Raw genomic sequence first — 20850 nt, 5'->3', positions numbered from 1 at the left:
TTTTACCAGAGATTGGTCATTACCATGCCTACTTTTTAAAGGGGGAGGGGGGGTTTATTACCATTCACCCTCTTGCTCTGACGTATATTACCTATCACTTTTACTGATGAAAAAACAATAGTATTTTAACTTCGGAAATATGGGAGTTCTGGAAGCTGCTTCATGATTATTTTATAATTACTGTTCTCATTAATCAAAAGCTTCGTTTTGCCTTATGTTATCAATATTTTATTGCAGAATCTTCACCCTTGACAAGTTTTTTCCAGCAGGCTGACCTAAGAAAAGCTAATAAACTACATTGTGTAACACCATCTTTTTTCAATAACGAGACCCTTGGCAAAACTGTAAAATAACCCCATTTTTTCTCTGAAATGATATAATGTCTTGCATTTGTTTAAAGCAGGTGTGTGCAATCTTATACGCAAAGGGCCGGTGCAGCACACCTGATTCTACTATCTCTCAGTAGGTTTCAGTTTTGATACAATGTGTTCTTTTGCTTTGTTGGAATGAAAATCTGCAACCGTAACAGTCCATTGCAGTTAAGATCGGACACCTCTGGTTTAGAGAGTGTTACAACAAATCACACATTTCGTACTGAACTGACAGTGACAGACAAAGTCAGATAGTGTAAATATAGTATGAACTGACACAAAGACTTAATAGAACTTTTGACGATTCAATTATTTTGAGGCTAAGGGATATATTACTTGTCAAATTGTCTTGTGTGTAGCACAACTGCATAAACAGATTCATCTACCATGTTTCAATTAGGATTTCTATTGTCCCAAAACAAAATACCACACATATGGTCTTAGCTTGTCACACACCCACTAAGATCTGCAAGGCTTGAGTATTCAAGTTCATTTAAAATGTTTCAAATGAACTTGTGGCGCAATAATTATTTACATTTTTTTTATTCACTGTATTACATAGTGTGACTGAGTAGGCCTGTCTGAAATCCTGACTCCTCAGCCAATATACTCTAAGGCTATGTTTACACAGCAGGCAAAAGTGGCCCAAATCTGATTTTCTCCCCAAATCCGATTTTTTTTGTTTGGCTGTTCACACTATCTTTTAAATGTGATCTGTATGTGACATCAGTCTGAACAGATCACGCTCCCAAACTGACCCGCATGCGCAAAAGAATGCTTCGCGTGTCGTGCTTGTCTGGAGGTAAACAGTCATGACGGCCTGAGAACGCCTGTCACTCCTGGAGCTTCAGTCTCTTCTTCGTCAGCATCACAAGAGTGATTAAAGTTCCAGTGACAGACAGGAACACAATGTGTTCGAGTTCGCCATAAAAATGGCGCGTTATTCTGCCACTTCTTTGCTTCGTGTCCTCTTTAAACTGTTCTCTGGCATTGCAGCCCCGGGTTCCTGTGGCCGTGCTCAGCCGTTTCAGCAGTTGGAACTCGGAGCGGCTGCAATGAGTCTCTTCTATTTTTTTGGTACAGAAACATCAACATAAATGTTTCTGAGTCTCAGCAGCACAAGATTATGCCTACTTGAAATTAAACAACAACTCAACAGAGTTTGAGGCAAGTGTGTGACGGCTGGTAATGCTGACTGCATAATTCTTATTGGTGGGGTATAAATTTCCATTACTTATTATATTAGCCTCATGGCTCCAGTGCAAATCTGATTTTGACTTTTATTTATATCAAAAAAAACATTAACTGAACCATTCACTCAGAAACTTAAGGGAAAGTAAAATGCAGCAGAGAACTCTGGACTGAGTTAGCCATGTCCATCTGGGGTCCTTCTGCCAGGCCAAGGAAACTCGTAAATCTTAAACTCTTCTTTTTTAATGATTTTTCTTATCCTCTTACCCCCGTTCAGCTGACATAAGCATCTGATTCCTCCACTAGGATGTATTCGTCTGTTCTCTGGCTTGCTTCATAACCCAACAGTGACCTTGGTGAAATTGGGGGGCCCCACAAAATGCCTGAGCTATAAAGTCAGCTTCTAGCTTTCATCTCTTCTCAAGAATCAGGAGTCATGTATCATCTGGTCAGACAAAGACCGACACCTCCATCTATACTGACTGTTTTTAATTATTCAAAACTCTAAAGGTCTTCTCCTTGTAAAGAACCAATATGAAAGCTAGGTGTGGTGCCTAATGACTAATAAGTCTATTATATGTAGGTAGAGGTAGGGTCATATTATGGGGAAACTAGTGCTGGTGTTTGGATTCTGGTCTGTTTTGTTCTGTTTCCATGGTTGTCACTTACTGGTTCACCATTAGCTCCTGCTTGTCCCTCACGTCCCTGCTCGCCTCGTGGACCCGGGTCACCCTACCAAAGTCAAAGGTTATCATTAATGTCAACTTTATTTACAAAAGATTAGTCCTTTATTTTTGGCCTACAGCCTAATAGTTTGGACTGGACTGTGCAAGATGTGTACTTATTTTACCTAAATATGAAATTCATTACATCTGGGAAGCTCATATGTTTTGCACTTGTGTACCCTTGCATATTTTTTGCCATGTGTAATTAATCTGTTTCATTTCCTTTAAAGCCTCATACTATCATGGCTTCACACAGTGGAGATCAGACGTGGACTTTGAGCATTAAAATACCCATCTGTTAGACTGCTCCCAACCAGCTGAAGGACAACGGCAGATGCAGCAGACTTAAAAAAATGTTTAGCTCTGACAAATCTGTATACAGCTTCAACAGGTAAAGAGTTTAGGGCTCATTAAAAACAAGGAACAAACACATGGATCATTTCGTTTGGGCTGATGTGTTACGTAACTGATAAGGTTCGTAGTTACTTACAAGTTCTCCTCTGGGTCCTCTGTTTCCACGGGCCCCTTGTTCACCTTTTTCACCTGGTATACCCTACAGGATCAAAACATTAAATGTTCGTTTTTTTCCCTATAAAGTACCTCCCATTTACATGACACATACATTGCATTCTAATAAAAGTGTGACAAATTTAAGTGTATAAATTACTCTTTCGCCTCTTGTGCCATCCGGTCCTGGTGGTCCCTGTAATACAGAAAAAAATCAAGGTAGTAATAGTAGTAGTAATGTAGGCTTAACCACTGTTATTTATCTCCAAGAATACATTATTTACACTATATTGCCAAAAGTATTCGCTCATCTGCCATCACGCACATATGAACTTGAGTGACAACCCATTCTTAATCCATAGGGTTTAAAATAATGTCGGGCAACCCTTTGCAGCTATAACAGCTTCAACTCTTCTGGGAAGGCTTTCCACAAGGATTAGGAGTGTGTTTATGGGAATTTTTGACCGGGCCTGACTTGCAGTCTCTAATTCATCCCAAAGGTGTTCTATCAGGTTGAGGTCAGGACTCTGTGCAGGCCATTCAAGTTCTTCCACACCAAACTCACTCACAAGGTCTTTATGGACCTTGCCTTGTGCACTGGTGCAGTTATGTTGGAACAGGAAGGGGCCATACCCAAACTGTTCCCACAAAGTTGGGAGCATGAAATTGTCCAAAATCTCTTTGTGCTGAAGCATTAAGAGTTCCTTTCACTGGAACTAAGGAGCAGAGCTCAACTCCTGAAAAACATCCCCCACAACATAATTCCCCCTCCACCAAACATTACACTTGGCACAATGCAGTCAGACAAGAACCGCTCTCCTGGCAACCACCAAACCCAGACTCGTCCATCGGACTGCCAGACAGAGAAGCGTGATTTGTCACTCCAGAGAACACTCCACTGCTCTAGAGTCCAGTGGTGGCGCTTTACGCCAGCATTGCGCTCGGTGATGTAAGGCTTGGATGCAGCTGCTCAGCCATGGAAACCCAATCCATGAAGCTATCTCTGCTGTTCTTGAGCTAATCTGAAGTCCAGATGAAGTTTGGAGGTCTCTACTGATTGACTCTACAGAAAGTTGGCGACATCTGCGCACTATGCGCCTCATCCGCTTCCGCTGACCCCACTCTGTCATTTTACATGGCCTCCCACTTTGAGGCTGAGTTGCTGCTGTTCCCAATCGCTTCCACTTTGTTATAATACCACTGACAGTTGACTGTGGAATATTTAGTAGTGAGGAAATTTCACGACTGCACAGGTCCTATCATGTCCTATCATAGTACCATGCTGGAATTCACTGAGCTCCTGAGAGCGACCCATTCTTTCACAAATGTTTGTAGAAACAGTCTGCAGGCGTAGGTGCTTGATTTTATACACCTGTGGCCATGGAAGTGATTGGAACACTGAATTCAATGATTTGGATGGGTGAGTGAATATTTTTGGCAGCATAGTGTATCTCTAATCTCTAGTAAACACCTTTACCACTCTTATTTATTACTAATCTCCAGTACACACTGCCTTGATCATTGTTATTTATCTCATCTCTAGTACAGCTTTTAGCACAGTTATTTATCTCTAATCTCCAGAACACACAGCCTTTATCACTATCGCTACTTATCACTAATCTCTAATACAGCCTTTATCCTTTATCACTGCTATTTATCTATAATCTCTAGTACACAGTAGTCTTACCCACACAAACTGACATGTACAAAACACAATAGCACGGACAAGAGCACACACATCCAACAATCTGGTTTTAGCATATAAAAATATTTGAAAAAAGTTATGACCAGCATGGCAGATGACAGTGATTATGTAAATAGGTCTAAACCTGAGTGGTAAAGCTACAAGTTTCAGAGGCAAAAATACAGTTCAGTGAAACTATCAAAGACAACTCTCTGATTATCTTTCTTTGTTTCCTCTGGTCTGCTCAGAAGGAGTTGCCGATTTATAGCATGATCTAGCATGTTTTTTTGGCTAGTAATCAACCTACTTTAACTCGACTTTATTACTTGCAGAATCCATGTGCAGAATATACCATGCAGAATTCATCTATCACCAATGCTTTAAAAAAGAAAGGAAGTGGAACCGAAACACTTACATCATCTCCTCTTTCTCCTTTGTCCCCATTGGCTCCTCTTGGTCCTCTGTCACCCTAGAAAAAAGCACAGGAAGATGTGTTGATGGGACAGTGACCTAAATTACGACAACTAAATCTATAGTTAGGAGTGCTAATGATGTTTAAAGCCTGGTGACAATCAATCCATTGTAAACATCATCAGTTGCAACTGTCAATGACTTTCAGGCAACTATGTTAGAGTCTTTACCGAGGGTTAAATCAACTACTGATTTACCTTATTTCCAAGAGATCCATAGTTACCAGGTCTTCCTCGTTCACCATCTCTGCCAGGCTCACCCTAAGAGAGACAAGCTCAGCTTATCACACTTATACCAGAGAAAAGACCCCTGTTCATGTCTGTGGACCATGGTCTTCAGCTTCTATGATCAGCTGCAAACATTTACATTTCAGGTGAGCAGTACTGGCTTCTAAGTGTTTGGAATGTGAAATGACAGATAATTACTTCCTTACCTTTTCTCCTTTTGGTCCATAAGGACCTGAGTCTCCTTTTGGTCCTTGTTCCCCTTGCAAACCCTGTAATAGAGGGCAAAATTTTCATTTTTATTTAAAGGAAGAAAAAGTCCTGCAATAAGAGCTAAGCTCTGCAATAAGTTTTGCAGGACATGGAGTGAAAGCCTGCTTCTCTGCACTAGCAGATTCATTACAGAATGTAAATAAAGCACAAACAGTCTTTAGAGTGCAAGCACTGAGTGTGGCCTGGATATCAGATTTAGTAAATGTTTGGCTCACTGAGAGGCAAACATCCTTAGTCCTGTGCTCCAGATGTAGGCTGAGCAGAAACAGCCGCTCTACGCGTAGAGCCTGACTGACAGATGATCAAAACAATCAGCAGAGCTAAGAGGTGGGACATCTGTGGTTTAAGCCAATTAACTTTAAGTAGACCCTCTTGACACCAATCAGTGATTGTTAAAGCAGAGGATGTATATCTACACTTTATACAGTACCAGGTGTTTCATAGAGAACAAATGTCTGATTCTATATCAGATTTATGACTTACTATTAATGAGAGGTGGTTTTACTCATTTTATATATTTCCATGTTACCATGGTAAAAAACTAAAATATACATTTAACAATCAGTGGATTAATAGAATATTAGCTCAGGAGCAGAACTTTACACTTTTGCTCAGCTATGAGGCCACAGCCCCATGAGGTCAGATGAGGCAGAATAGAAACATTAAAACTGCCTCATAGACTTCTCCATTAAAAGCGATGTAACACAAAAAGCCCAGCCACTTAGCCACCTGTTCTGCTAATGACTAGCCAAGACATGTATACATGCAGGGTTGGGAGAAGCTTTCACACTGTGTCCTGGAAGCACCTGGAAAATTGATGGTTTAGACTTACGTCTGGCCCAGCTGACCCTTTGCAGCCAGGCAGCCCAGCAAACCCTGCTTCACCCTGTGAAATAAAACACAAACAAATTTCCAACATAAATATCCAGATTAAAAGGACTAAGAGTGAAGCACAGCATGTTGTAAAACAAAGGGTCATCCCACAGCTTGAGTACAGCGTGAAAACTCAGAAGGAGTCTGAAATAGCTCCTGATTTGACATAAATCACTAAAAATGGCTCAGCTAATGGCTGTCAAACCCTTTGCAAGGCATTCAATATAAATAGAGGAAACCTGTCCACACACCGAGACAGAAAAGAAGGAAACTGATACATACACCACAAACAGTAACCTTGGTAAATCACAAAACTATAGTGAGGTAAGTAGCAGTGACAGAACATTCACTATAAAAAAATGCATCTAATTCACAGAAATTACATGTAAGTTAAGACCGAAAAAAAGAATAGGAGAAGCTTAAGTTCAGAACACACTATGACTATGCTGTTAGTCATATCCGTTACTCCAGTGCTGTGTGGTTCTTGACTCAAATCCGCAACAAATTTTCAAGATTTTCTTGAGTCAGCTGTGTTGGAGCTGTGCTGCAGCTCTGCAGGATCAGACTTCAGTAACAGGGCACAACAGTTTGTGTTAAGAGTTTACAGGAGGCGTAATATGTCAAAACAGTGAAAGAAATATATTACAAAAGTAGTGCATTCTGTGGAAAATGTGTATGTGTATGTAAAATATAAAATAACACTTGCAATAACAAACAAATTGTAGTATGGTATCTAAACACCCACAGAGGTGCAACAGGAAATACTTAAATATATATATATTAGGAAAAACTTTACTTTTTGCTGTTTTAAGCTATACTTCATCAACATCATCTGTGTTATAGAGTAATTATAAACCAGAAGCGGGCATAAAAACTGGACAATTCGATCAACTGACTGAAAAACTATTTGCAGCTTTCCAATTTCTTCTATTTTATGCATATTTGAAAGTTTCAGATCCCCAGACTACTTTTGATATTAGACAAAGATTAACCAAAAAACACAAAATGATGTTTTTTAATGACGATTACAGTAATTGAAGGAAAATGCTGTTCAGCCATCCCTGATCCTAATGAGTGACTGTGATCCTTCCAATTATAATTTAAGTAATTATTATTATTATCAGTACTTAATTTTTGGCTACTGTACCTACCTCTGATGTTTACAGATAAACACTGTATGTGGACCATTCTATTAAAGTAATTCAAACTGCGGTCCCACAGTAAAAAAAATATTTAAAAACAAGTATTCAGATTAGATATTACAACCCCATTTCCAAAAAAGTTGGAACACTGCACAATCTAAATAAAAACCAAATGCAATGATATGCAATTCATGTAAAACATATTTTAAAGGAAAATACTACAAAGACAACATATCAAATGTTGAAATTGAGAAATCTAATTGTTTTTAAAAAATATATGCCCATTTTGAATTTGATGCCAACAACACGTTCCAAAAAAGTTGGGATGGGGTCATGTTTACCACAGTGCTGCATCATCTCGTCTTCTAACAGCACTCTGTAAGCGTTTGGGAACTGAGGAGACACTGCTGTAGTTTTGGAAGTGAAATGTTTCTCGTTCTGGTTTGATTTACAATTTCAGCTACTCAACAGTTCGGGGGCTTATTTGTCATATTTTTCATTTCATAACCCTCCAAATGTTTTCAGTGGGTGACCGGTCTGGACTGCAGGCAGGCCAGTTTATCATCCAGACTCTTTTAATACGGAGCAATGCTGTTGTAATACATCCACAGGACATTTTTCCATTTCCCCTCAGTCCATTTTAAATGAGCTCGGGCTCAGAGAAGGTGGCAGCATTTCTGTATTCTATTTATATATGGTTTCTTTTTTGCAAGTTAGAGTTTTAAAGTGCATTTAATTTGCATTTTTGGATGCAGTGATGAATTGTGTTCACAGACAGTAGATTTGAGAGCCTATGCAGTGATTTCATCTACAGAATCATATCTGTTTTAATGCAGTGCCACCTGAGGGCCCAAAGATCACAGCCAGCAAATACTGTTTTTTGGCATACAGAGATTTCTCCAGATTCTCTGACTCTTTTAATGATATTATGTACCATAGATGATGAAAAGCAAAAGTTCTTTGTTGTTTTATGTTGAGAAACGTTATTCATGAATTGCTGCACTATTTGATTGTGCAGTCTTTCACAGAGTGAACCCTCCTCTTCACTTTTAAAAGACTCAGCCTCTCTGGGATGCTTTTTTTTATTATAAAACAATCATGTTATTAACCTATTGCCAATTAACCACCAGGTGTTTTTTTAGCATTACATAACTTTACCAGTCTTTTGTTGCCCCACCCCCTCCCAACTTTTTTTGGAATGTGTTGTTGGCATTGAATTCAAATATTTTTCAATAAACAATAACATTTCTCAGATTGAACATTTGATATGTTGTCTTTGTGTTATGTTCAATAAAATATAGGGTTTAAATGATTTGCACATCATTGTATTTAGTTTTTATTTACATATTTTTTATTTACTTTTTTGTAAATGGGGTTGTAGATATTCATTAGATATTTAAAAGGATTTTGCTAGGATTTCTTTAAATGATTTTTTATGATATAGCAAGAAGCTGAATCTGTAAAAAAATGAATCATTTATACAGTCCATTATTAATAAAATTTTAACTTTTAAAAATGACATTTTTTCAGTGTTCGTTTTATCTTTTAGATTTCTTTAAATGGAACAATTTAGATTTATCATGAGTTTAATCTTTAAATTAAACATAACCTTAAAATTGCTGTCTCACTTTTTCAACAAAACTCTGAGTTTTAATCCATAAGCGGAGCCTTATTTTACCACACCCCCTCATTTAAGAGCAGGAAGTGAGACTCTATAGCCACATGTTGAGCAGTTAGATCTAATTTCCTTTAAGTAAATGTGTCACAAAGGCTAAAAATCAGTGTGTAATGTTAAGATTTTTCACTACAGAAGCACACATGTTCTGCAATTAAGTAAGCTTTGTTTGTCTTTTTTTCAAGAAAAATATTATGATTTTATTTGTGTTTAAGCCAGTATTTTTGAGTTATGCTTAAAATTAGCTAAACAATAAGAACAGTCACTACGGAAGCATTTGGTCAAGTTTTGCTGATGTTATTACTGTAGTGGTAATGACAAGATGGAATGTCCAATCATTTTATTTCAACAAAATAAACTTTATTAAGGTTTTGTTCCATATACATATACTATGAGCATATACCTTATTATAAGCAATAAAAAAAAGCACTCACCTTACGTCCATCAGTTCCATCTCTTCCTGAATGTCCTTTGTCTCCCTGGAAGTATCAAGTATAAACATTATAGCATAAGCCAAATGTTTGGAGGTAGAACAAAATGACAGACAACTACTTCTAATGAGTGACTGTAGTCTTACCTTGAAGCCCTTGTGGCCTCTCTCTCCCTGTAAGAAGGAAAAAGCCGATTAAAGACTTCTCCCCCTCAATCAACATGTTCTTTGGAATAAATTCAACCAATTAAAGTGAATTGCATTTTCTCTGCTGTAATTTGGCTGTTTTACCTTTTCACCTCTTACTCCTTGGTCTCCCTGGAGAATAAACAAAGAAAAAGTAGAAAACAGTTAAGATACCATTTCAGTGAGAGATGTTTCACCCATCCAAAACAGAAGGAAATGTAAATATTTCTCAGTTAACTATAAAGACAAACCTTCATGCCTTGGTAACCAAGGGGTCCAGGATCACCAGGGTTTCCCTATTAGGAAGAAATAGATAATAATAACAACAATAACACTAATAATTATAGAGCTGTAAATGAGATTCTAAACAATACTAACAATAAAGGGAAAATACAGTCAGAGCGAAGTTCAAAAATTGTGTACATTAGGATGACCTTAGCTGTAGAGTGTAATATAACATAGTTATAATTTCAATTACTGTTTCAATTACTCTTAACATGAATCTTACAATATTGTTTGCATATGCACAGCATTTCTGGATATCTCAGTGCTGTTTAACACTGTGCTCTTAACCCGCACTTCCATTACTGGCAAGCCCTCACCAACAATACAACAATAGTGAGAAGTACACCAAGGCTCAGGCTGTATTCTAATCCTGAAGCTGGCCATGGTAGCAGCTCTGTTCATCTCCAATTTTCATCCTGTCAGGCTACTGAGGACTGTACCCTGTTGCCCATTTATAATAACTTTGTACTGTAAATGATGTTCTGTCTGCATATTTATAAACATTTAATAATGGAATTGCTGGATTGTTATACATACACTGCTTAATGGAGTCTCTGGATCTATTCCATAACTGTGTCAACCTATTGTGTGTGTGTCAGTAACTACAAATGAATGAGGTAAGTGAATGTGTGTAATGTCTGAAACTGAACACGTCACTCTTACAGCTGTGGAAGGTATAAAGGTGTTGGTCTTGTGAGCCTTCCATTAAGTTGTTCCAGAATTTCACTCTGTATTACAATCAATATTGAGGGCCAGCAGCTTTTAACAACTACTGACAGAATGACTACTAGAAATCTATAGCACTAGAAAAAAGAATCACACTACAAGGAAACACAGCATAAAATATAAAAAATTATTTTATGATACTAAAATGCTATTTAGAATGCTATATTAAACATCCAGCACAACTGAACAAAAAAATTGAAACATAATAGAGCTCAAAAATCGCTCTGACCACTGTCTAGGTGTGATCCAAATATCATGATGAGCACCCATGGTTGACATCCCTCTGTCCTAGCCAGCTAGCTCAGAACCAAACACATGCAGCAAGTCCTGTTGTAGATTTCCCTTTTGTCCACGTCTCACTAAAAAAAGATAATCTGGCTTTTATATGGTGATGTCTTACAGAAGGTAAGTTTGTTATTCATTTTACTGCTGGATGTGCATCTAGGGAATGCTGGCGTGGAGGAATAGACAAGCGAATTAAGAGATGGACAACAGGCAAACTGATGAGCGAGCCTGCTGCCTCAGTGATGCTTGCTTGGTTAGCTTTCTCTCGACAGCCGTGGAACATAGTTTTGTTAAAGCTATGTGAGGGGACTGCTTACGTAAGCGCCACCCAAGATAAGGACTGCCCAGTTTACACTGAAAGAGGGGAATGTAGGTAGGTTATTCACAAAACAACCTTTGTACGTGCATATTGTGTACACACAACATCAAGTCTAACCTACTCAGACAGAAAACACAGATTTAGGGTCTCTGGATGTTTAAAAGAATTATGAGCGTAAACTAAGTAATAATACACTGAACTGGCATCTACAATGAAAACAAAAAGGTCATATGTATCTATGCAATCTGGCCTGTGTAAGGTTTGTATATGCTGAATGTCGTGAAAATATCATGTACCTATGAAAAGTACAAACAGTGTGCTATAGGAATGCAATATGGTTTGTGTCATTTGTGTGCTAGTTCCTTATGGAAATCTGTACTTATACTCACCACAGGCCCAGTGTCTCCCTTCTCTCCTGGCATTCCTGGTCTTCCAGGTTCCCCCTATAAAGAAATATTGGAGAGGAAGCAAGTGTTTATACAGTGGTGCTGAACTATGCTCCGTATGATGTCACTTGTCCAAAGCTGCAGTGAAAAAAGTGAATTTCTTGGAACACAGATGGTGAACAAATGAGTAAGATCAAGGCATGGTCTATGCAAAGATGGCCAGAAGGAAAGAAATACAGTGAAAAATGCTTTCATCTATATGCAGTCATTAATACTTACTCTACTCCCTGGTTCTCCAGGGGGTCCGTCTGGCCCTCCAGGGGCCTGTCAAAACATCACATAAAACAATTAGACAACAATCAACACTGTGCATTAAGATGAATCACGTCTGTGTTTTGGACCACTTGTGGCATACAATGAGGATACTCACAGTGCAGTCAAAGGAGCAGCACTGCAAAGAAAAAGATTTGGAAATAGTTAAGACTATAAATATTCCACAAAAAAGGCTAATATGATACATAACTGCATTATAATGAAAAAAAATCAGGATAACAAACATACCACATCCTTGGTTTCATTGGTCTGGAATAAATAAAAGAGAAAACACAAGCAATTGGGGTTAGGAAAATCAAAAGAGCAATGAATCTGAAGCTCTTGCTACCTGTAATGCATAACTAAATTATTTAACCCTACAGGCTTGGCTTTCAGTTATGGATCTTTAGATTTATTATTCAATAACTACTGTCAATGATGTTTCTTGACAACATATGGTAACTACTATGAAACTGATAATTTATGCAGTTATGGAGTGGATTCTTTTAGGTTAAACCAGCCTGTGATGTATATTCATGTCATAAAGACATGAGGAGTATTCCCACAGACTTGAGTAGCAATTAAAACTCAGAGGGACCTGGTGACAATGTCTGTAGGTGGACTCACTATCATGTTGATGATCGTGTGAATAGTGTTCAACTGTGTGGAGCGGGTGTTGTCTGCAGCAGTGAAGTTCTGTCTGTATCTCGCATCTGTAGCGATGACTGACAGTCTGGCATCCTGTAGGGGAAATCAGGTGTGAGAAATGACAAATAGAAGTTATAATTACACTTATCACTCCCCAGCTGACACAGTCCACATATGAAAACTTAGCTGCAAAAAAAGCTTGTTCTGAATTGATCATGTTTGTGATGTCACAACTATGAAGACATTTACTAGGGTTGTATTTGCTTTCTTGATGCATTGTTTAATTTCTCCTGAGGCAACTGCACCAATGATAAAAGGAAGAAACAATACTGAATTGTATCAGTCAAAAATCTATTTTTAATACTACAATTGTGAATTGATATTGAAACATTTTTAAAAAACCTTACTGTGAGTGAATGACTCACAAGCATTCACAATCAAATGACTGACACAAATGTCAGAAGAATGAGACATTTACCACTGCTCAAGCACTGCACTGTTTTGGTTTTAATTTTAGCAGACTCACCAGAGATGATGCAATGAGCTAAATGAAGCTCTTTATTTGGTAAAATGTGCAGGATATACTAAACTTGAACTCACTGAGCAACTAAACTAAGGACTTCAGTGCCCCAAGCTTAACATGCCCTCTTCTTATACGTAGAGCAGCAGGGGAGCAGAGGAGGCACCAGCACAGTTTCATTACTGGGAAAGACTGGAAAGGTTTTATGAAAAATAATTCTCAAATATGTTATCTAAAATAGATGCTTTTTTCTCCACAGCCTCCCTAAAAAAATCTTTCTTGAATGCTACTTTGAAAATGGCTATGTGCTAGATCAGCTAGCTAATATTTTTGGGAAAGATTATTTTTCTATGCCATCTCTGACTTGTTTGTCAGTCTTAGTCAATATTTAGATTTATTTGGTACACAGACACTCAAAGACACACACACATACATATCTCATACTGTAAGAATAGTCTATGTCTAGATAATTTAGCCTATTTAGAGCATGTTCCTAAAGAATCACTATTGTTGTAATAAACATTACTAAAGTAACTGATTCATTTTTTTCTTGAGATATATTAGAAGATGTCTTATAGTCTGCTATATTATATCTCTACTTTTAATTCATTATAATAATTCTTAAAGGTGCCTGAATTGCTGAACTGAATCACTACAGAGTGCAAAGCAAATGGAATCATTTCTAATTCACATGTTATTTACATGTTTCAATCAAATCAGAAGCCAGTAAATCATGAATCAAATCAAATCATAGTCAACTGAAAGATTCAAAACTCTAACATTACCTATGCTAGCACATTAAGCATCTAGCATTTTAGCATGAATTTGATTACAGTGATGTGAAAGGAAGTGCTACCACAGCAGTTTGCAGAGTAGCAGTCCACGGCTGTTGGGAAGGAAATGTGTCATTACAGCCCTCAATATCGTTATTACCAGAGGTTGAAATACAGCATCTGGAAATATGCAATTTACCTAAGGATTTAAGTCTGAATTTTGTTTGTTTTGTACATTTTGGCCTGGAGGTGGTATGCCTCATTTCGCTTATGAATGTCACGTCTGCAACCAATCTGCATATGGACTCCAACTCCCAGAATCCACTGCAAGATCACATGACACCAGACATCCTTGACCTATCAGCGATCTAGATCGCCTGAGTTCTTATCTAAGTTCACACACAAAATTAAAGTGGAAAAACACACTACAGGCTGATCCAACTTTGATGTAATGTACTTAAAACAAGTCAAAATGAGGCTCAGTATTGTGTGTGGCCTCCACGTGCCTGTATGACCTCCCTACAATGCCTGGGCATGCTCCTGATGAGGTGGCGGATGGTCTCCTGAGGGATCTCCTCCCAGACCTGGACTAAAGCATCCGCCAACTCCTGGACAGTCTGTGGTGCAATGTGGCGTTGGTGGATAGAGCGAGACATGATGTCCCAGATGTGCTCAATCGGATTCAGGACTGGGGAACGGGCGGGTCAGTCCATAGCTTCAATGCCTTCATCTTGCAGGAACTGCTGACACACTCCAGCCACATGAGCATTGTCCTGCATTAGGAGGAATCCAGGGCCAACTGCACCAGCATATGGTCTCACAAGGGGTCTGAGGATCTCATCTCGGCACCTAACGGCAGTCAGGCTACCTCTGGCGAGCACATTGAGGGCTGTGTGGCCCTCCAAAGAAATGCCACCCCACACCATTACTGACCCACTGCCAAACCGGTCATGCTGAAGGACGTTGCAGGCAGCAGATCGCTCTCCACGGCGTCTCCAGACTCTGTCACGTCTGTCACATGTGCTCAGTGTGAACCTACTTTCATCTGTGAAGAGCACAGGGCGCCAGTGGTGAATTTGCCAATCCTGGTGTTCTCTGGCAAATGCCAAGCGTCCTGCACGGTGTTGGGCTGTGAGCACAACCTCCATCTGTGGCCCTTATACCATCCTCATGGAGTCGGTTTCTAACCGTTTGTGCAGAACCATGCACATTTGTGGGCTGCTGGAGGTCATTTTGCAGGGCTCTGGCAGTGCTCCTCTTGTTCCTCCTTGCACAAAGGCAGAGGTAGTGGTCCTGCTTCTGGGTTGTTGCCCTCCTACGGCCTCCTCCACATCTCCTGGTGTACTGGCCTGTCTCTCTGTAGCGCCTCCAGCCTCTGGACACTACGTTGACAGACACAGGAAACCTTCTTGCCAAAGCTCGCATTGATGTGCCATCCTGGATGAGCTGCACTACCTGAGCCACTTGTGTGGGTTGTAGAGTCCATCTCATGCTACCACGAGTTTGAAAGCACCACCAACATTCGAAAGTGACCAAAACATCAGCCAGAAAGCAGAAAGGTACTGAGAAGTGGTCTGTGGTCTCCACCTGCAGAACCACTCCTTTATTGAGTGTGTCTTGCTAATTGCCAATAATTTCCACCTGTTGTTTATTCCATTTGCACAACAGCAGTGAAATTGATTGTCAATCAGTGTTGCTTCCTGAGTGGACAGTTTGATTTCACAGAAGTTTGATTTACTTGGAGTTATATTGTGTTGTTTAAGTGTTCCCTTTATTTTTTTGAGTAGTGTATTTACTATAGATCAAATATTTTAAAATATTCAATTTTAACTGTGCAACTGCATTAACTGCATGATTGCATTATTATCAATGTCCTTGCCACTTTACCTTCAACGGTCACCTCAACCAGCTGGTAGACGATGTTCATAATTTTTGATTAATTTGGCTAATTTAGAAAAAAAATTGTTCAGTGTAATGCAAAACAAATGTTGTTCAGTGTGATCCAAGTAGTACTATGTATTTGTACAGGTATTCTACTGTGTTCAAATTAAATGGTCAAATGCACAGTAAGAAAAAACTGCCTGTTAAATTTTTAGGGGATTAAGAGAAGATGGAAAATGGTCATGCTGAAATGACTGAACAATGTTGAAAGAATGCCTGGTTTTGGTTATGTCCCAAATGTTATAGGTGGACTTTAAAGAAAATTTTTAAATATGGGTCTTTTAATACTCATATACTTCAGGCAGCCATAGACACATGTCTTTGAACAGCACATGCAGAATTTTGCAAAAAAAATGAGAGACCAGCATGTCATTTTAAAATTGCCCACACTGCAATTAAGAAATTATACTTTGAATTTAATCCAAATGTGCATGCTATTTCCATATTCAGGTTTAGATTGAAGACGTCTACATCTATGATGTTGACCATAATAAAAATCTGTGTTTGATATGGTGACATGAAGAAGTGAGCAAGAGCATCCTGGGCATAATTGCTATTAAGATATAAAATATACTCAGAAAATAAAGTTGCATGTATGTATACGGAAGGCTGCGCATGTAAAGTTGCATATACTGTGTTTGCTCACATTTTTACTGATTGATGATATTAGCTACTGGTATGACTGAAATAACCTGAAACATTTTGTTTTGGTCAAAGGCAGTTTATAATAGCGGCAGTTGAAAAGAGCAGTGAAGAGAATGTGTAGGATCATGAATTATGGCAGTAGGTTTCCTCTTGACTGATCAGGTGCATAGCTCTGAATGAATGAGTTTGAGTTGCACCAGTTATTTTTGCTTGCCTGACTGACAAGTCATGATAACTTGATCTTGCTCTTGTACAAGCAGATGACATTACAAATCACTACTCATTTTGGGCATTAACAAACTGATCTTGATATTAAAGCTTCTGATCTTCCTTAATAGATTTAGTCAGTCACTGCTCGAATTTTCTATTAATAATCTCATCACTATTGCCAAAATTGCGTTAATGTCAAGTTGAACTGCACACATTTGACTCAAGGAAATAAAATGCATCACTTTTTTCAGAGTAGAGATGGCTTACAATTGCATGCAAAAGTCTGAATGCTCCTCATCAAATCTTTTGTTGATTTGTGAAAATAAGTTAACACATCTTGCAAGTGGAGAAAATTTAAATATGACATTTTTCTGCTAATTTAAATGCACAAACTCAATTTTTTTATTTTACTTCAATTTTTTTAAAGGTTTTATTTTTTTCCCCCATATGTCATACTCGAAAAATAAAGAGTAATTGTCCACTGTATGCACAGAAGTGTGTCCTCTGTAGAGAATGTGTTCAACAAAATCAACAAAACATGTAATTTGACCAGGGAGCACAAAATTTTGCATACTGCATAAACACTTCAAGCTATGGAACATTTAGAAAACATCATATTTTTATAGTGGGGTGCGACTGCTCTCTGTGTATATAGTACCTCCTGGTCAGGGGTAATGGCCACAGCAAACACTTTGACGCCATGTTGTCGAGCCTCATTTGCGGCCTCCTGTATCCCACCACAGGGTTCTTTGTAACCTGTGACAGGATGACCATCTGTCACGACCACAATGTATTTATTCTCATGATAATGGGAGCCTCTGAAAACAAACACAATACACGGACAAAATTAGAGCAGTGTATTCACAACCTTCTAGAAAATACATACAAAAAACAGTGGAGAGTTCTAGCTCTTGATGACACTCTTCCAATTATCTCGCACAGTAAGCAGTGCTGTACAAAATTTCATTGAAGGGCAAATGTGTGCTCCTGTAACCTTTGTGAGACTTTATCTTTTGTCTCTATATATCAAACAAATCTAAGATCCATTCCTGTTATAGTGCTTGTTTTTGCATTAGATTACATTAGATTAACTCTACACGTCTACAAAAGACTGAGAGAGATGCTGACTGATTCTGGCATGTGTTTCTACTTACGCTCTGAGCACCTCAGCGATTCCCTCCTTGATGGCACAGTCAGTGTAAGTTCCCTTGCCGATGTATTTGATGCCATCTATGGCTGTTTTAAGGTCAGAGCGTTTCGTGTTCAGGTCCACCAGGCCTTTAATCAGCTGTATCTCGTCACTGTAGTGCAAAGCTCCGGAGTTCCATGTCACATATCGATCACATGCCTGGCGCCTAGCAACCAGGAGAAACACACGTTGAACACACCACACAATCATAATCAAATCAGTGTAAGGACGAAAATAAATTTTCATAAGCTTGACAACTTTCATTAAAATGAAGACCTAGTTTAGGTTGAATTTAACACAGAATATGATTACAGTATAAACCATTCACTGCAGTGAAGCTCTATTTAGGGCTAGTTCATCTGTATCACATACATCTCTTTCAGCTCATCGATGAATGTCTTAGTGAAGGTCTTGAGCTGGTTGATGTAAAACTCTGGCGGTTTGGCTCTGAGGGCCACACTCTCAGATGTGTCCAGCACGAAGAAAAGGTCTACAGGGCATTCTATAGTGGAAGGAACGTTCAGTCAGAATCAGCAACAAGACAAATGCACTCATAAACTCATAAACCTCAAGAGCTTGATTAGGAGTTTTTAAAATGGGCTCATCCTATGTTGGAGGGCAACACTAACCACAAATGAGGGGCTAGAGGCGAATATATATATATATATATATATATATACACACACACACACACACACACACACACACATATATATATATATATATATATATATATATATATACATATATATATATGTGTGTGTGTGTGTGTGTGTGTGTGTGTGTGTGTGTGCCATTCTCTTTAACAACATTGTACATCTCTTTGCACAAACCCATCTCTCCAGAATGAACCATCTTGGCCCACCTGGTAATGGGCATGTGTCATGTGACCTGGTCACATGACTCTCAGGTACAGTAAAATGCTAGAGCAATTTTCATTACATCTGTCAGCTACAATGGTGACACAATTCAATATTTTTCCTATCACTTTTAGTATCTCTTGTTATTAGTTAAACATTTAATCCAATGCCTTTTTGAAGTCACTCAGCGAAGTCTGTTCTCTTCTGTTATATCCATTCTGTTCTGTTAGGCCTGATTCCAGACTTGACTTCTCTTGACCAAATGAACAAACTCTGAGACTGAATATACACAAACCCCACATACAATCAAGAATACCACTTATCAGTGATCCTCAATGCACTGCTGGCAGGTTTTATTACACACTCTATAGGGCTTTCTGTTAAACTTGAACATTTTTAAACCAAGCTAAATTTTCCTTGCATGTCTCAGTTCAGAAAGCAGAAAGCTGATTGAAGGACATCAGCATCCCAGAGTGGGAGCTGTGCAGTAGGCACTCTCCAGCGCCTCCCCCTCCCACACCCGGCTAGCAGCCCCAGCCCTGCGCTCCAAACTCCGAACATTTTAGGGCTTTCTCTGCTCTAAAACACCGGCAGTTAATGAAGGACTCGAGAATTGGTAAATGAGCTTAGCCAGGTGTGCTAGAGATGCCCGAGTATATAACGTGCAGTACAGGGAACCGAGAACATTTAGAACATTCTCAACACAGCCTGTGACCAACCACATTACGCGTCGCCCGGATTAAGATGACACTGAGCACTGGTCCACATCAGTCTGTACCTTATACGAACACTTTCCCACGAAACCTCAAGCGCAAAACGCGCATAGAAATTCTGCCAATAAAACCGTACAGACAGCTCCCCAAACTCTCAAACTTACCACAATTCAGCACCAAACAAAAAAGCAAAGAGAAAAGAAGGACTACTTACCTCTGAACACGGCCTTGAACTCATCCTGAGCGAGCAGCCCTGGCCCCAGCGAGCTGAGGGAAAGAGCCGTTAGAAGAAGTCCCCTCAGCGCCATGCTCCTGCGCGCTGCCTTCGCACGTTAACTGTGCAAACCCGGCGATGGAAGAGAAGGAAACGGGGTTCGTGGAACAGAGGGGAGGACAAAAAAATCAACTTTAGATACTTTTAACCCCCCCTACCCTCAGCACTAGCGGACAGTGTGAAGGAAGACGCGCTCCTCACAGAGGAGTTAGTTTTTTTCCCACCCGTATTCAGGAAGGCCCCGCCTCCTGGGTTAAGATTGGTTAGTGGTCTCCCTCCAGCTGCAGCAGGATTGGCCAGTAGGGGTCTGATGGTCGCGGTAGGATAGGCTAGTAATATTTCACTATCGGTGCAGGGATTGGCTCGTAGAGTCTCTGATACGGTCGGAATACGGGTGGGAGAAGAAACGCCTTAAAACAGCTTTGCTTCGCTTTTTAAAATTTGTACTTGACCAATTTCTAGGCTTCAAGAAAAGCAAAAATGTAGGCAAAAAACAAAAAACTACATTTCAAATATTTTACATTTTTTCCTCATTAAGGAATGGACGGGATTTTTTTAAGCATCCTCCAAAGCTGTGACATTTCCATGTAAGTCACTGAACTTAATTCCCCTTTGATTACGAATCGATGTGACGTGTTTTGGCACCATTACAAGTGTTCAGTGGCCCGGGGAAAGTGAATAACTCACAGCGCTCATAAAAGCAGGAAGACGGGCCAGCTCCCCTTCTGCACCTCCAAACAAAGCAGAACCAAGCTACTGAACAGCTCACCATTTATGCGGTGTCTGCATTTAGTTTATGTGAACTACTGAGTATATCCCTCATTACGCTCTGTCCGCCCTCCTTTATGAGTTATGCAATAGACCCTCACCAAAAGTGCCAAAGCAGATCCAATGTGCGGAGAGGTGCTGGTGAACGTTATTATGGCCCAGTAGGACTGTGAAAGACATGGTCAATGCACGCACAAGGACCTCAGCCATCATGGGACGAGGGTTTGAGAGTTTCGGAAAGGGT

At 39.3% G+C, this 20850-nt stretch overlaps 1 protein-coding gene across 1 annotated transcript in view; it reads right to left on the bottom strand.

The window, feature by feature from the left end:
- col6a1 (collagen, type VI, alpha 1) overlaps positions 1-20055 on the bottom strand; it is a 35649-nt gene extending 15594 nt beyond the window's left edge. Inside the window, exons 1-20 of the mRNA XM_017699470.2 lie at positions 19779-20055; positions 18364-18493; positions 17957-18157; positions 17461-17620; positions 12693-12806; positions 12315-12335; positions 12184-12204; positions 12033-12077; positions 11757-11810; positions 10004-10048; positions 9858-9884; positions 9714-9740; positions 9571-9615; positions 6279-6332; positions 5383-5445; positions 5147-5209; positions 4894-4947; positions 2955-2990; positions 2778-2840; positions 2232-2294 (exon numbers count right to left, since the gene is read on the bottom strand). Of these exons, the coding sequence (XP_017554959.2) occupies positions 2232-2294; positions 2778-2840; positions 2955-2990; positions 4894-4947; positions 5147-5209; positions 5383-5445; positions 6279-6332; positions 9571-9615; positions 9714-9740; positions 9858-9884; positions 10004-10048; positions 11757-11810; positions 12033-12077; positions 12184-12204; positions 12315-12335; positions 12693-12806; positions 17461-17620; positions 17957-18157; positions 18364-18493; positions 19779-19872 (1380 nt within the window). The 5' untranslated portion in view covers positions 19873-20055. The remainder of the gene's footprint in view (positions 1-2231; positions 2295-2777; positions 2841-2954; positions 2991-4893; positions 4948-5146; positions 5210-5382; positions 5446-6278; positions 6333-9570; positions 9616-9713; positions 9741-9857; positions 9885-10003; positions 10049-11756; positions 11811-12032; positions 12078-12183; positions 12205-12314; positions 12336-12692; positions 12807-17460; positions 17621-17956; positions 18158-18363; positions 18494-19778) is intronic.
- Positions 20056-20850: the final 795 nt, after the last annotated feature.

This window comes from Pygocentrus nattereri, chromosome 15 (assembly GCF_015220715.1).
Source record: "Pygocentrus nattereri isolate fPygNat1 chromosome 15, fPygNat1.pri, whole genome shotgun sequence".
Taxonomy (NCBI): domain Eukaryota; kingdom Metazoa; phylum Chordata; class Actinopteri; order Characiformes; family Serrasalmidae; genus Pygocentrus; species Pygocentrus nattereri.
The sequence above is the reverse complement of the archived record's forward strand: the minus strand, read 5'-3'. Positions and strand labels throughout refer to the sequence as shown.